The sequence below is a fragment of the Molossus molossus genome, unplaced genomic scaffold (assembly GCF_014108415.1).
Source record: "Molossus molossus isolate mMolMol1 unplaced genomic scaffold, mMolMol1.p scaffold_m16_p_4, whole genome shotgun sequence".
Classification (NCBI taxonomy): Eukaryota; Metazoa; Chordata; class Mammalia; order Chiroptera; family Molossidae; genus Molossus; species Molossus molossus.
This window is the reverse complement of record NW_023425377.1, coordinates 96,756,708-96,770,778: the sequence shown is the minus strand read 5'-3', so window position 1 is coordinate 96,770,778 and position 14,071 is coordinate 96,756,708. Positions and strand designations below refer to the sequence as shown.

The 14,071-nt window shown below is 41.6% G+C and overlaps 1 protein-coding gene across 4 annotated transcripts in view; it reads right to left on the bottom strand.

The window, feature by feature from the left end:
* FNIP2 (folliculin interacting protein 2) overlaps window positions 1-14,071 on the bottom strand; it is a 129,462-nt gene that overhangs the window by 49,011 nt on the left and 66,380 nt on the right. For 2 of the 4 annotated variants that reach the window (XM_036239918.1, XM_036239917.1), the window contains exons 3-8: window positions 13,873-14,010; window positions 11,200-11,300; window positions 11,025-11,096; window positions 9,100-9,200; window positions 8,829-8,918; window positions 7,244-7,315 (exon numbers count right to left, since the gene is read on the bottom strand). In XM_036239918.1, coding sequence (XP_036095811.1) covers window positions 7,244-7,315; window positions 8,829-8,918; window positions 9,100-9,200; window positions 11,025-11,096; window positions 11,200-11,300; window positions 13,873-14,010 — 574 coding nt within the window. The remainder of the gene's footprint in view (window positions 1-7,243; window positions 7,316-8,828; window positions 8,919-9,099; window positions 9,201-11,024; window positions 11,097-11,199; window positions 11,301-13,872; window positions 14,011-14,071) is intronic. The other 2 variants (XM_036239920.1, XM_036239919.1) reach the window with 1 other exon arrangement.

Here is a 14,071-nt window from a genome sequence, read left to right as displayed (position 1 = left end):
GGCTCAGCTGGCTGGAGCATCATCCCTACACCAAAAGGTTGCAGTTCAGTTCCCCATCAGGGCACCTACCTAGAATTTGGGTTCGATCCCTGATTGGGGCACGTATGAAAGACAACTGACCAATGTTTCTCTCTCACATAGATGTCTCTCTGTCTCTATCTCCCCCCACCCCCCTTCCTCTCTCTCTAAAATCAATAAAAGCATATCCTGGAGTTAGTATTTAAAAAAAAAAAAAGGCCCAGCCAGTGTGGCTAAGTGGATTGGGTGTTGTCCCAGAGATTGAGAGGTCCCACTTAGATTCCGGGTCAGGGCACAAGCCCTGATGGTGGGCTTGACCCCCAGTATGGGGGGTGCAGGAGGCGGCTGATCAATGTTTCTCTCTCACATCGATGGTTTTCTCTTTTTTTTTTTTTTTTGAATCCTCACCCGAGGACATTTTTGCATTTATCTTCAGATAGAGTGGGATGGAGAGAGGGGGAAGAGAGAGAGAAACATTGATGTGAGAGACACACATCGACTGGTCGTCACCCACATGACCCCAACCGGGGCCGGAGACAAACTGCAACTGAGGTACGTGCCCTTAGTGGGAATGGAACCCGGGACTCTCTGGTCTGCAGGATGATGCTCTAACTGCTGAGCCAAACCGGCCAGAGCTCACATCAATGGTTCTATCTTTCTCTCCCTTCCTCTCTCTAAAAAAATCAATAAAGACATTTAAAAATAAAAATAAAAGTGCTATATCTAATGCTCCTTAATATTTTCAGTATCATTTTTTTTAGAATCCTTTTATGATTAGAAAAAAATGTTAATACATATGTGGATTACAAAGACATTTGCAGTTTTGTGCACTAATCAGAAAGAAAAATCCCATCACCAGATTATTGCTAACATTTTGTGCCTAGTTAACTCTCAATTAAAAAAATGTGTGCTTTCCTCCTCACCCTCTTGTCTGAGGAGGATTCTTCAACCAGCATCCATTTACTCCTGAAAAAATGTACCATTCTGGTGGGTGATGCTGACAATGCAGGAGGCTATGCATGGGGTGGAATAGGTGGGGCTATATGAGAAATATCTGTACCTTCCACTCAGTTTTGCTGTGAACCTAAAACTACTCTAAAAGCGAAAGAGTCCACAAATTGTGAAACTGAAGAGAAATATCCATTCCAGGAGAATACCAAAGATCTGCCTTGACATATGAGGAGTCTAAAGAAATGAAGAAATTGAGTTCTGCTCAAGCTACAGCACAAGGCAAAGCCCAAGGTAAAGAGTTGACAGGAGATTGGACAATGTATAGTTACACAGACTGTGAGAAGCAGCAGCCAAAGGTGCCAGTTCCCAGAGATCCTTTTCCCACACAGCAAAAGGACAACACCAACACAAAAGGGGTCTGATGCCCCAACGCAATTTCCCGATGCTGGGAAGCCGGTTCTGGACTCCAGCTAAGCAGCTTTATGTTCTGTGTGATGGGGGCTGGGCAGAAAGCGCCATGTCTCATCAGAACCCTGGAGGGAATAAGAAACTGCCCAGGAGACGTGGAGCAGTGAGTGGGAGATGACCTAGCAGCACCTTAGAGGTGCTCGTTCTCTCACGTTCCCAGAGGAGCACACGTTGTACTGTCAAGACTCTGGTAAGTGGCAGTTCAAGCCTTTGCCCACATGGATGCAGGCAAGGTCAACGGGGTGCCACGGCCTGTCCCCACGCAGACAGCAAACAGGAAGGCACACTCCTGGACTCCTGCAGCTCTGTCAGTGAAGTACCCAAGGGTTCAAGTACAAACTGGATGTCGCTTTGCATTATTCACGGGTGACCCACGTGGTAATAGTCGGACTCCATTTTTTGCTGTTTGACTGCTGATAGCTTTTAAGCTTCACACCATCCCCTTCCTTTCTTTCTAGGCAAGCTGATGGGAAAGCCTGGGTGCTCCCTCCTTTGGGGCCGGTGGGAACTTCACCCCACATGCAGGACCCCTCACCCTGGCCCTACCCCCTAACCACCATAAACCCCCCTAAACAGTCTCCTTTCCCTTTCTTGCAAGTCATTTTCTGACCAGCTGGGAAGCCTGCCCTGCTCTCACCAGGAAGCCTCAGTATGTGGCTAATACGTCTCCTCATCCCTCTTGGTGTGTGTGTGGCGTCATCAGCCTTGACATCCACACTGCATTTTGGGTATGGGGTCCATCCTGTATCGCACAGTGACCTGAATGCATGGCTTCTTTAAATACTATGATGATGTGTATTCCTACCTTAAGGGTCCATTTTAAAACACTTAAATAAAACTGTTTAAAAATATATACTAGAAGTTTTCCTCATACTGATCTTCAGTTTTACATACATTTTTTTTTTTTTGTAATTCCTCACCATCCAAGGGTATTTTTCCATACATGTTTTTGTTTGTTTGTTTTTGTTTAGATAGAATGGGAGGGAGCAAAGGAGGGTGGGAGAGAAAGAGAGAGAAACATCAATGTGAGAGAGAGAGAAACATCGATTGGTTGTCTCCCACAACCAATTTAACTGGGAAGAGATCAAACCTGCAACCCAGGTATGTGCCCTTGACAGGGAATCAAACCCGTGACCCTTTGGTCCACGGGCCAAAGCTCTAACCGCAGAGTCAAACTGGCCAGGGCTTACATACTTTCAAGAACAGAGGAAATAAAGTTTCACAGAGGATAGGGAAATTATTTTTCTTGTCAATGATGTGGATATTTTGGTGAGGAAAAGAATCTAAATGTGAATTAAGGTGAAGGATTAACAAGGCTCAGTGACTCTGGATTCAATCCCAGCCCTCTGAACCTTACTATACTATGTACCCAAGATTTTCAAATTTTAGCTTCTGCTCCAACCTATTTCTTTAGAGCCAGTGTCCTATTTCTAAATTACAGCTGACTACTCATAGCTGGAGAACTTACAGACTCTTCTAATAAAAATTATCTCAATTTCTGTCTCCTCGGACCGGCCTCCTGTTTCCCCTAAACTGGTTAATGCCAACATCCTCCGTCTCTTTTCCCAAGTTAGAAACTGGAGCATCACCCTTGGTTCCTCCCTCATCCCCCATTTCCCGTGTGCCCCATCAGTCACTGAGCCCTACCAATATTACCTCCTAGTATGGCTGAAATGCATCCCTCCTCTGTCCTAGGACTTTACTTGAAATATTTCTAATGGCAACCACTAAAAGAACCTCTTAAAAATAATTTATATTTTAGATTTATATATGCACAGAGGACACAAAGTATCCAAAAGAGGATACAATGAGAATACAATCAAGATACCACCCTTAGCTGCCCCGCTAACAAGATTAAATCCAATTCCTTAGCATGGCACCAGCACCTTCAAAAGGACCCTTTCATAGCCGGCCTTACTTTCTGACATCCTCTCCCATTCCCAGCCCCATGGTCCAGTGTCCTAACTCCCCTGCACAAACTATCTTCAGAAATGCTCTTTTCCTGAACTCTGATGCTATTATTTTCTACCTACAAGGTGTCACTGAAATACATCGTTTCCTGTGAGGCCACTGTCTGCTTTCCCAGGCAGAGCCTCTCTGTTCCCACAGTGCTTTATGAGTACAGTTATAGCACTGTATTTCTTTTTTTTTTTTTTTTTCATCCTCACCTGAGGACATTTTTCCATTTTTTGTTCAGATAGAGCGGGAGGGAGAGAGAGGAAGAGAGAGAGAAAGAAACATCGATGTGAAGGGACACATCGAGTGGCTGCCACCCGCACGACCAACCAGGGCCAGGGACAAACTGCAACCGGGTACATGCCCTTAGCGGGAACCCAACCCGGGTCTCTCTGTACCACAGGCCGACGCTCCAACCGCTGAGCCATACCGGCCAGGGCATAGCACTGTATTTTTTTTTTTTTTATCCTCACCAGAGGACACTTTTCCATTCCTTGCTCAGATAGAGCGGGAGGGAGAGAGAGGAAGAGAGAGAGAGAGAGAAACATCGATGTGAAGGGACACATCGAGTGGCTGCCACCCGCACGACCAACCAGGGCTGGGGACAAACTGCAACCGAGGTACATGCCCTTAGCGGGAACCGAACCCGGGTCTCTCTGTACTGCAGGCCAACGCTCTAACCGCTGAGCCAAACCGGCCAGGGCCATAGCACTGTATTTTTAACTCTTGGTTTACATGTAACTCTTCCTGAGGGCAGGTGCTATATATATATATTTTTTTTCTTACTCTTCTTCAAAAACATTTCAAATTCTTGTAGAGCCTGACAAAACAAGAGGCTAGAAAATTGTTATTCAGCCCTGGCCAGTTTGGCTCAGCGGTTAGAGCATCGGCCTGCGGTCCGGAGAGACCCGGGTTCGGTTCCCGCTAAGGGCACGTACTTCGGTTGCAGTTTGTCCCTGGCCCTGGTTGGTCGTGTGGGTGGCAGCCACTCGATGTGTCCCTTCACGTCGATGTTTCTCCTCTCTCTCCCTTACTCTCTCTCCCTCCCACTCTATCTGTACAAAAAATGGAAAAATATCCTCAGGTGAGGATAAAATAAAAAAATAAAAAAATAAAGAAAATTGTTATTCAATAAATAATGTGGCTTGATGGTTGGCCAGTCAGGAATTGGTGCTACCCTTCTAACTCCTTTCCTTAACTTCAACTGTATCAAACTGGTCTTACTGTGGAAACCACCAAAGTTAGTTAGTTCTCTAACAACAGAGTAAACCCCTTCAAGAATTTAAAACCACATGGCTCTTTGTATTCCCAGGGCATATTATGCACAGAACATGTTTGCAGCGACATGTGAAATATGCTCCTCCATCTATCCCGTCCTTTGGAGGTGGCCTGCAGAAGGGGGTGTCTACAGAAAGAACTGATGGGCGAGAACCAGAAACTTCAGGTTTCTTTTAGATGGAGAATCAGAAATTTCCATTAAAGTTCCTTTTTACCCTGGAACAAGTTTCTCTCTATAAACGATGCTTTTAAAAACAAACAACAAGAAAGCTTTTCTAAAGTTACTTCTTTCCTAGACTATTGAGAAAAATAAAACACCTGAAATTATTCTTCAAAACTGATTTGTGTAGTCAGAATTTCTGGTAGCATGCAGGAAGCCAGATGCAAGAGGAACTGGTGTCAGCTGTGATTTCAGAGATTCTACTGGCCTGGTACATGGAGCTGTAAACATTCCTTGATCTCGAAAGGTGCTGACGTAAGTAACTCTGGAAATGAGTGCACGTGTGTGAGACTAAAGGCAAAAGGAACTGCAGGTGAGCACTGTACTCTAGTTAATTAAAGTCATTTCCTGCAGGGGTACAAGTTAACAATTCTGATACTGCTATATATGTATCTTCAAGTGAAACAATGAAATAGATGGCAAATGGTGAGGGCTAGTTTTCTCACTGTCAGAGTGGGAGTTTACAAATACGCAAGGGGAGGACGGTAGAATGATCCGTGTAGTAATGGGTTATGAATAATGGAAATATCAGTACAAACTGATGGTTAACGTAATAAAAATGCAAATGTTATATAAAGCAATATTTAAATACATGTCTATATACAGTTAGCATAAACTCCTATTTTTTGCTTATCAGCTGAGAGGGCCTATAAGAAATGACACTGCAGTAGCAATAAACTCATCTAGTGTCTGAATCTTGGAATCTAATAACCATTCTCCAAAGAAAGATCAGGGCTCCATGGAGAAATGGCTGATTCTAGGACTGGAGCGGGAAATATACAAAGATAGTCTGGAGCATCTGGTAGTGCCAGAAAGTAAGGAAGTGCTCAAAACACACACACACACACACACGGGTATGTTAAATTAACACAGGAGCCGACTGATAGAGCTCCATTGCTTCCATGGCCAAAGCTGGAACAATTTGAGCAACTAAATAAAGTAGAACTGGGTTATAACCCAAAGTATAAAATATATATCTGAGTCATATTGATATAAATGGCTGACTGAATTAATGAATGGACAAGGGAAAAGAGACAAATCTCCCATGCAAAAAAAAATTCCAAATAGTTTAAGTAGAGACCAAAATGACTCAACTATTGTCATTTAACCATAAATAACATTTATGGTTATTTATTTATGGTTATTTATTTAACCATAAATAAAATGCTGTGCACTTTACATTACGTGACACATGTTAACCAGACAGACAGACTCAGCAACAAATTCTATTTAACAACTTGGGAGCACAGTTGTACTGAGTACGGTGCAGGACTCTGGTACTACACAGAAGGAACACAAGGACTCCTTCAAGCTCTTTCTGAGGGCAAGAGCTGGAAACACAAATAAGTGGAAGGCAGGAGGAAAGGCACCTGAGGCCTGGATCCAGTGCCAGCACAGCCAAGCACCGACTGGCTGGCCTCACTGGTGAAGGCGGCATGTGCCCCTGGTGAGACCACCAGGTGCTCCTAGTCTTCAGTGGAAGGTAGAGGCTGCATGCATAATGTATGTCCATCAAGCAAAGCCTCATACACCTCCAAGTCCTCAAATGCCCGATCTTTAGTTCCCTACTTTTCTAGCTTAGAGTTTACCTCAGATCGGAACCACAAATTAAAAAAAAAAAAAAAATCAACAGGAGAATCATGTCCTAAAGCAGAAACTAAGAGATCTTAAAAACAGTATTAGAAAAGTTCAAGGCTAGCTCTGGCCAGTTTGGCTCAGCGGTTAGAGCATCGGCCTGTGGACCAAAGAGTCTTGGGTTTGATTTCCGGTCAAGGGCACATACCTGGGTTGCAGGTTAGATCTCCGGCCCCAGTCGGGTTCGTGAGGGAGGCAACCAATCAATGTGTCTCTCTCACACTGAAGTTTCTCTCTCTCCCTCCCTTCTACTCTATCTAAAAATCGATAGAAAAATATCCTTGGGTGAGGACTAATCAAAAAAAAAAAAAAAAAAAAAGAAAAGTTCAAGGCTTAAAGTAAGAAGAGGGGGTACCGGAGATAAAATCTAGAATGGTGTGACTCCAGGACAGAAGAAAGAGTGACCGTGTCAGCTGGCAGACCCTCCCTTGGTCATGGGTAAATTTACCTCCACCCAGACTTTCCTTCCTTCGATTTTTAATCAATATTCAGCAAGCAAATTCCCAGTACAACTGGCTCAAGGAAGCTTCCCTCATAGATGCTGTGCATCAAAGTTCTAGGTCTTTAGATATGTGAGCCTAGCTTAGAAAATAGAGAAGAAAAAAAAGAAACAAAACAAAACAGAAGATGAGGCCTGTCTTCTATTTCCCCAACTACTTCACCAGTATGGATAGTTAGTTCACTGTTAGTTAAACCAGTAGCAGGCAGTACAAATACCTGATCGAGCAATGCCACTGTCCCTGTCTTCATTCTGTCCTCTGCTTGGCATATCAACAGGAGTGCTGTGTGCTAAGATGAAGGCAAAAGAAAACCGTGTTATTGGGCTCTTCAAAGAAGGAGCTGTTTTAAAATAAGTACAATGATTTTTACATTTCAAAGTAGGCTACTGCTATTGATGATTGGCATAAATTTACATAGAGATTAATTAGAAATCAAAATTAAATACATAAAAAGACGATAGTGAGAGTAAAAAGAAAACAGAACCAAGTAACCACTTGCCTTCACTATCCTACTCTAGCATATAAACTTTTATGAGTGGTGCTCATCTCTAAAACAGCGGAATAATCAACTACTGATGCAGTTGAAACAATGAACAAACATTCTCAGGCAGATACTCTTGGCCATTTCCTTGGTAGTAGTAGCATTTAAATATTACTGTATTTTCACAATGTTTTAAAATCAGTTTCAGTAGTAACTATAGGCAACTCAGGGAAGAGAAATACTTGAAAACCATTTCATCAATGTAAAAAATGTTTCTCTGTTTGTAACCCACTCTCTTGGCAAATAGAAAACACTTATATTCATTTTCAAATATTTCTTCCTCCACTTCTTTTCCACATACACCCATACACAGTATTATTGCAGAGTTACTTAGAAAAACTCATGTCCTGGCATGAATTTTAGAAAACACTAAAGTATTACAAACTTTTAGGCATGCTTCAGATAGATTAAACTGTGCACTTACTGGGCTAGAGGGTAGGTGACACGTTTCTATAGCAGCTTGCAGACCAGGGCCCTGCCTAGTTAATAAACCTGCCAGCTATTTTTTGAAGGCTATTTATTTTCACAATTTTACAGAGAGTATATAAAAATGTTATCCTTACTCTGAGTAGGTAGGAGGGTGTCAGTTTTATTAGGGTGTCTTTTAACTATGGTGCTTAAGCATATTTCAGGCTACAAAGAACAGAATACCACTGCCGTAAACACAACCTTTAATGTTAGTAATGAAGGTTCCCACACTTGTTAATCATGCCAGACTACAACAGCCATTCAACAGCCATAGCTAGCAAGGCCAATCAAATCTCAGACTTTACCTACCACAGAGACCGAGATGATTCTACCTGTAAAGAACCTAGAAACTGCATTTAAACTATTATGAGAGAGAGAGAGAAAGCGCGCACGCGAGAGAGGTGTTTTCCATGCTTTTATTAGAGTGACTTTTGAAGAAACTCTGTGCAGGTATGGATGCAGGTGAATAAATGATAAAATATATCATGGCAAAGGGGGAAAGTTCATAGCAGCAGAAGAGGCCTACAAAAATCAGAAAATATAATCCTCTTAGAAACACTAAGGGCTCATTTCAGACCAAAATCAGCTTAGCCTGGGGTTTAACAAAGACATTTACAATAGAGGTTCACTGGTGGAATTTTCAAAACACCATGAACTGGGCTGCCTTTGAAACTCATATCTCAGGAGCCCCTTGGATTTCTAGAGAGGTACCAAATAGGATTTTTTCTAGGAACCTGCACAGGATGTATTAATGTGTGTGTGGGTCACACTGTACTCAGCATTCCACACAAACCTGCAAAGAAAGAAGCACTGCGGGTAAGCCGGAGAGGTCCTCCTTCTGCCACCCCCTGCAGCAGCTTGCTGCTGCATGCCTGCAGCAGACCTAGGGACAGAAACACACAGAGGAGGGCAAACAAAGTGTACACAAAAAATAAACACAGATTCAAGATAATGCAACACAAACAAACAAAAAATACACACACACAACACAGTCAAATAAAACAAAACACACCCACAACAGTGGCATTCAGAAAGAAAGAACCCATTCATGCGGCTGATTTTACCTAAGTTACTTCCAGCACGACAAGGACCAAAATTATTCTGATTTGTGTTCAGCTTTCCCAAATTGGGGTCTTGGTTGATGTATTCAAAGCTGTCTTGCAAGCTAAATCCAGGGAGAAGGAGAAGGGAGACAGAGGAGAAAAATGTCAAGAGACAAATAAAGTTGTTTTCTAATGACTCTCAAATATAAACAACTTATCAGTTGCTCAAACTTTTCTTTATAAATGAATGAAGTCTCACATCTACCAATGGGAATTAAACGTTAGGGGAATTTGTTAAAGGAAAAGAAAAGCTTTTTGGAGGTAGTCCAATCTATAAAACTAAACTACATTCCTAACATTTTCCCATTACATAATGGGACACCCAACTCTGTAATCTTTAATTGATGAGAGAGAGAGCAAGAGTGAGAGAGAAACATCAAGATCAGTTGCCTCTCATCTGCACCATGATTGGGGGTCGAACCCACAACCTGGGTTTGTACCCTGACCAGGAAAACCCACAACCTTTTGGTGTATGAGATGATGCTCCAACCAACTGAGCCACACCAGCCAGGGTCAAACTCTATAAATTTTGATCAGTGACTGACACATGGGATAATGCTACTAATTTCTAAAGTTTGCTTTAGTGAATGACATTAAAAATGTTACTATTCATTTCAAAAGTAGTTTTACATAAACCTTCAAAATAAAATTAATTTGAACTCTTAGTTAACATCAATGAGCAATTCAATAACTTTTTTCAGGAGGAGGTTATAACAGAAATTGATATGATTCCTATAGGAGTTTGAGTTCACATGCAAACTTTCAGGATTATTAATATACACAAATGTGAGGGAAGCAGATTTGATTAATTTATTGTACTTATAAGAAGTAAAATAAATACAAATATTTTGAAAATAATACAGAATAATGAGGCCAAATGATTTTAAGTGAGATCTGAGCTCATTATTCTATTATGGGGAGTTAGTGTAATAAATGTTCAGGTAATATCAAGACTCTGAAAAAGAATCTCTCACAAGAAATAAACATCACTTCCCATGCTGGTTTACATCACGACAGTCCAAGGTTAAGTGCTGAAACAAGTAAAGTCAGTATTTTGAGGAAGAGTACGTGAACTTACTCAATGGTACCCAAATCTACAAAGGAATACATTTTTTACTTCCTAGGATAACAGCCTTCCTTTGACTCATAAGGATGCCCCTTTAATTTATAACTAACCTTTCTTTCTAACTTACCAAGGTATAATAAATGTTTGTTTTAAAAAGTATGTACAATATTTCTGCTTGGAAAGTTCCAAACATATAAACAAATGTACCAGAATAAGAGTTAAGTTAGCTATTTCAGTCTACACAGAAGTATAAACTTTGAGGAAGAAAAAACTCAGGAGTGAAAAGGAAACCGCATGGCCCAAGCACCAGCCGATGACAGAGGCCAGACTGACAGCTGACCAGATGGCAGGCCTGCACAACCCATCCTGCCACCAGGTCCTCAGCAGCCTGGGAAAACTTCTATGTGCTTCATTCCTTAAATAAACAAACACACTAACAAATAAGTCTTCACATTTGTTTAGGGATAAAATAATATTGGTAAATTTCATAAACTCATTAATGTGGCCCCTGCTTTCCCCCTTCACTATCCATTTTCCAGGAAATGGACGCTTAGTGATGATAGTAAGAACAGAGTGGGTAACAGAGGGGCCCAGAAAATACAGAGAAATGGTCCTTTGTCTTTAAGGCTACCTGATAAAGTCAGAAGCCTTTTCATATGCACTATGTATAGGAAAATGGCCACTTTTAAGATCCCTGTGTTAATGTGGACTCATCCTGCTTCTCATTTCAAAAGGCCTTGTGGCCCTTGAAAAGGTTACTCTGTGCCGAAATAGCCACTTAAAAAAATGGGGGAGGGGGCATGCAAAATCCCACACTTACTTATTTGTACTTCCGCAGAAGCTGCCCATTCTAGCAGAGAACACTTTACTAATCATCAGCTGTGGAGGAGAGCTGGGAAAAATAAAAGTACGAAAGAAAAAGAAATGCATTTTTGAATTGAGTCAATACGATCATTCCACATCTCACAACCAGTAGAAAAGAAGCCCAAACTCACCGTATATAGTGTATCTTCAAAGTGGAGCCCTTGTAACTCATTGCAACGGAGCCAAACATCATTTCCCCTAGCATGTTGACATCTGATGCTGGTCTTGTGTACTGCCCCCCATGAAAGAAACAGAAACCGAAGTTAGAATGTGGCACAACATGATGTGCAACAGAAAATAATGTTCATTATTTTCTGGCTCCCTCTTTGGTTTACCAGGTAATTATTTCTCAAAGACCGTATTGGTCATTTTAGAATCTTAATGGGGATGGCCTATTTTTTCTCAAATTATTACTAATGTTCATGATTTCTTCTTTATACACAATATCTTCACAAGGATCCTAGTGTTTTATCAGTGTATCTTTAATTTTGTTATGAGAAACAAATGCTTTTATTATCTCTATTGATAAACTCTAAACAGAAAGATTAAGTTATGAAAGAAACGGGGTCACTCTTCCCTTGATATTAAGAACATATCCTAAAAAAAAATATATGGTTCAGTATTATTCAATCAAATAATGAACAGTATTGCCTGGCTGGTGTGGCTCAGTGGTTGAGCACTGACCCATGCACCAAGAGGTTGCCGGTTCGATTCCCTGCCAGAGAACATGCCCAGCCAGGTTGTGGGCAGGATCCCCAGTGGGGGGCATATGCAGGAGGCGGTCAATCAATATTCTCTCTCATCGATGTTTCTATCTCTCTATTCCTCTCCTTTCCTCTCTCTCTAAAATCAATAGAAGAAAAAAAATTTTAAATAAAAATAATGAACAGTATTGAACAAAAATGCCTATTGGTACAGGCAGGGTTTATGAGGGTTCAAATATAATGGATGGTTTGGTACCTCTGAAGTTTCACAAAAAAACTTTTTTGAATATTCACCCCTCTAGCTTCTGACCTGTTTTTCCAACGCTTCATCATCTGAAAGGGTAGACTGCACTGCCTTCACTTTGCCCCTCTCATCTGCTTGTTAACCTACTGCAGCCTCCTCTGTTCAAACAGTGCTAGTGATGACTCCACCTCCATGTCAACTCCAATGGGCACTTTCCAGTTTGCTTTCTTCAGTGTCTCTCATGGTATTTCATGCTCTTAATAACTCCTTTTCAATCTCTTCTTTCCCAGATCATCCCTTGAGCAGAGTTGTTCCCCAGAGGGCCTCCTACTCACTGTCTATATTCTCAACCATTCTCATGATTTTGATTATTCTTTACGTAGGAATTATCCCCCAAATCTTTAGCTCTAAGTTGAAACCTCTCCTTGAATTCTAGGATCCTATATCCAAAATGCATTCATTGACATATCATAGTTGAATATTATGAACATATTATGATATGTGAATTAATGAACTGAATATAGTATTCTAAGCACCTATCCTAAATGCTGGTGACACTGACGAACAGAACAAATATATCCCAGCATAGCTTGACCAAAACAAAACAACCATCTCTCTGTGACCCAGCCCACCAGCCAGAGTCTCTGCTAGCATGCTTTCCACCCAAGCAAAGCATGGGCACCATCCTTAACCTCTCTTCTCAATCTTTTTTTAATTCCAAATACACACACACACACACACACACACACACACACAGATATACACACAAGTACACACACACACAAACACATATACACACCTACCTGTACCTGTTTGCAGAGGAGGAAAGAGAAACAAATCTATCAGCCTTGTTTAACTCCGCTCCTCTCTGGTTACGGCTAAAACTAACCTCTTCTTACTACATGCAGATGGAAACCAACTTGGCTTTCACATTCTTTATTAATAACTTCCACCCATGACCTCCACTGTATAATCTGCTTTTTCTTGGGCTACAAGGTCCAAATGCCAACTGTGATTCTCAACCAGCTAAACTTTACTCTGTACTATTTAAACCATGAACTGTTTTGAGACCTAGCAGCACTAGGAAATAATGGCAAATGTATGGCAAAATCCTGACCAGGTAATTAATCAGTTCTATAGACCTGATGGTCTATAGGCTGCTGGTCATTTCCTTGGCTTGCTCTTCCAGCAACATGACAAATTCTACGTGGGTCGAAAAAGAAAAAATTCAGATGGCTTCCATCAATTAACAGCCATCTGTTATTCAATCAATATTTAGAGAACTTTTCTTCTCTTATATCTAGTTAGCTAATATATTTCTCAAAAACCCTAATCCCTAGTCTCTACTGCCTTACACACACACACACACACACACACACACACACACATACACACACAGTGTGAAAAATGCTCCCAGCCCTCTGTCCTTCACATTCAAGCTAGGTCTTGCCCTTTCTTTCTTCTATTCAAGGTTTTCATCCTTCCATTTTCTTAGAAGGACCATGTACATTTCCAGAATCCTTAGAGTTCTGATAACAAAGCTGGAAAATATATGTGTATTAATATACTTCTGACAACAAAGCAAGCAAAACCAGAGGGTTTACCTCATTTGCAATATTTCTTCCTCATTCGGTAAGTATTATACTGGATCACCTCTGCTCGATCACAGTTTGTATCAAGAGATAAAAGCCACTGTACATCAATAGCACCGGCGTGAAACATTTAAGAGAGCAGGTTTTGTAACCCTGATTCTCATATCCCTGGAGTGGAACCCTCCAGCAGGCATTACTCCCTGTGGAGAAACTCCAGGAAATGACTTCACTCCCAGGGGTATTCCACACGAAAGGGTGGGTTACCTGGTACTTGGGAAGCTGCTCCTTTGCGTGTTGCGAGGATCCCCCGGACGAGCTGTGGGAGGAGATGCTGCTGCTGCTGCTGCTGCTGCTTCCCTGACAGCACTTGGCTGACACTTTGAGAGGGACATCCTCTGTTTTCTGGGTTGGGAGAGACAGGCAAGGTAAAGTGCAGCTCAATGTATCAGGCTTCCTCCACAGG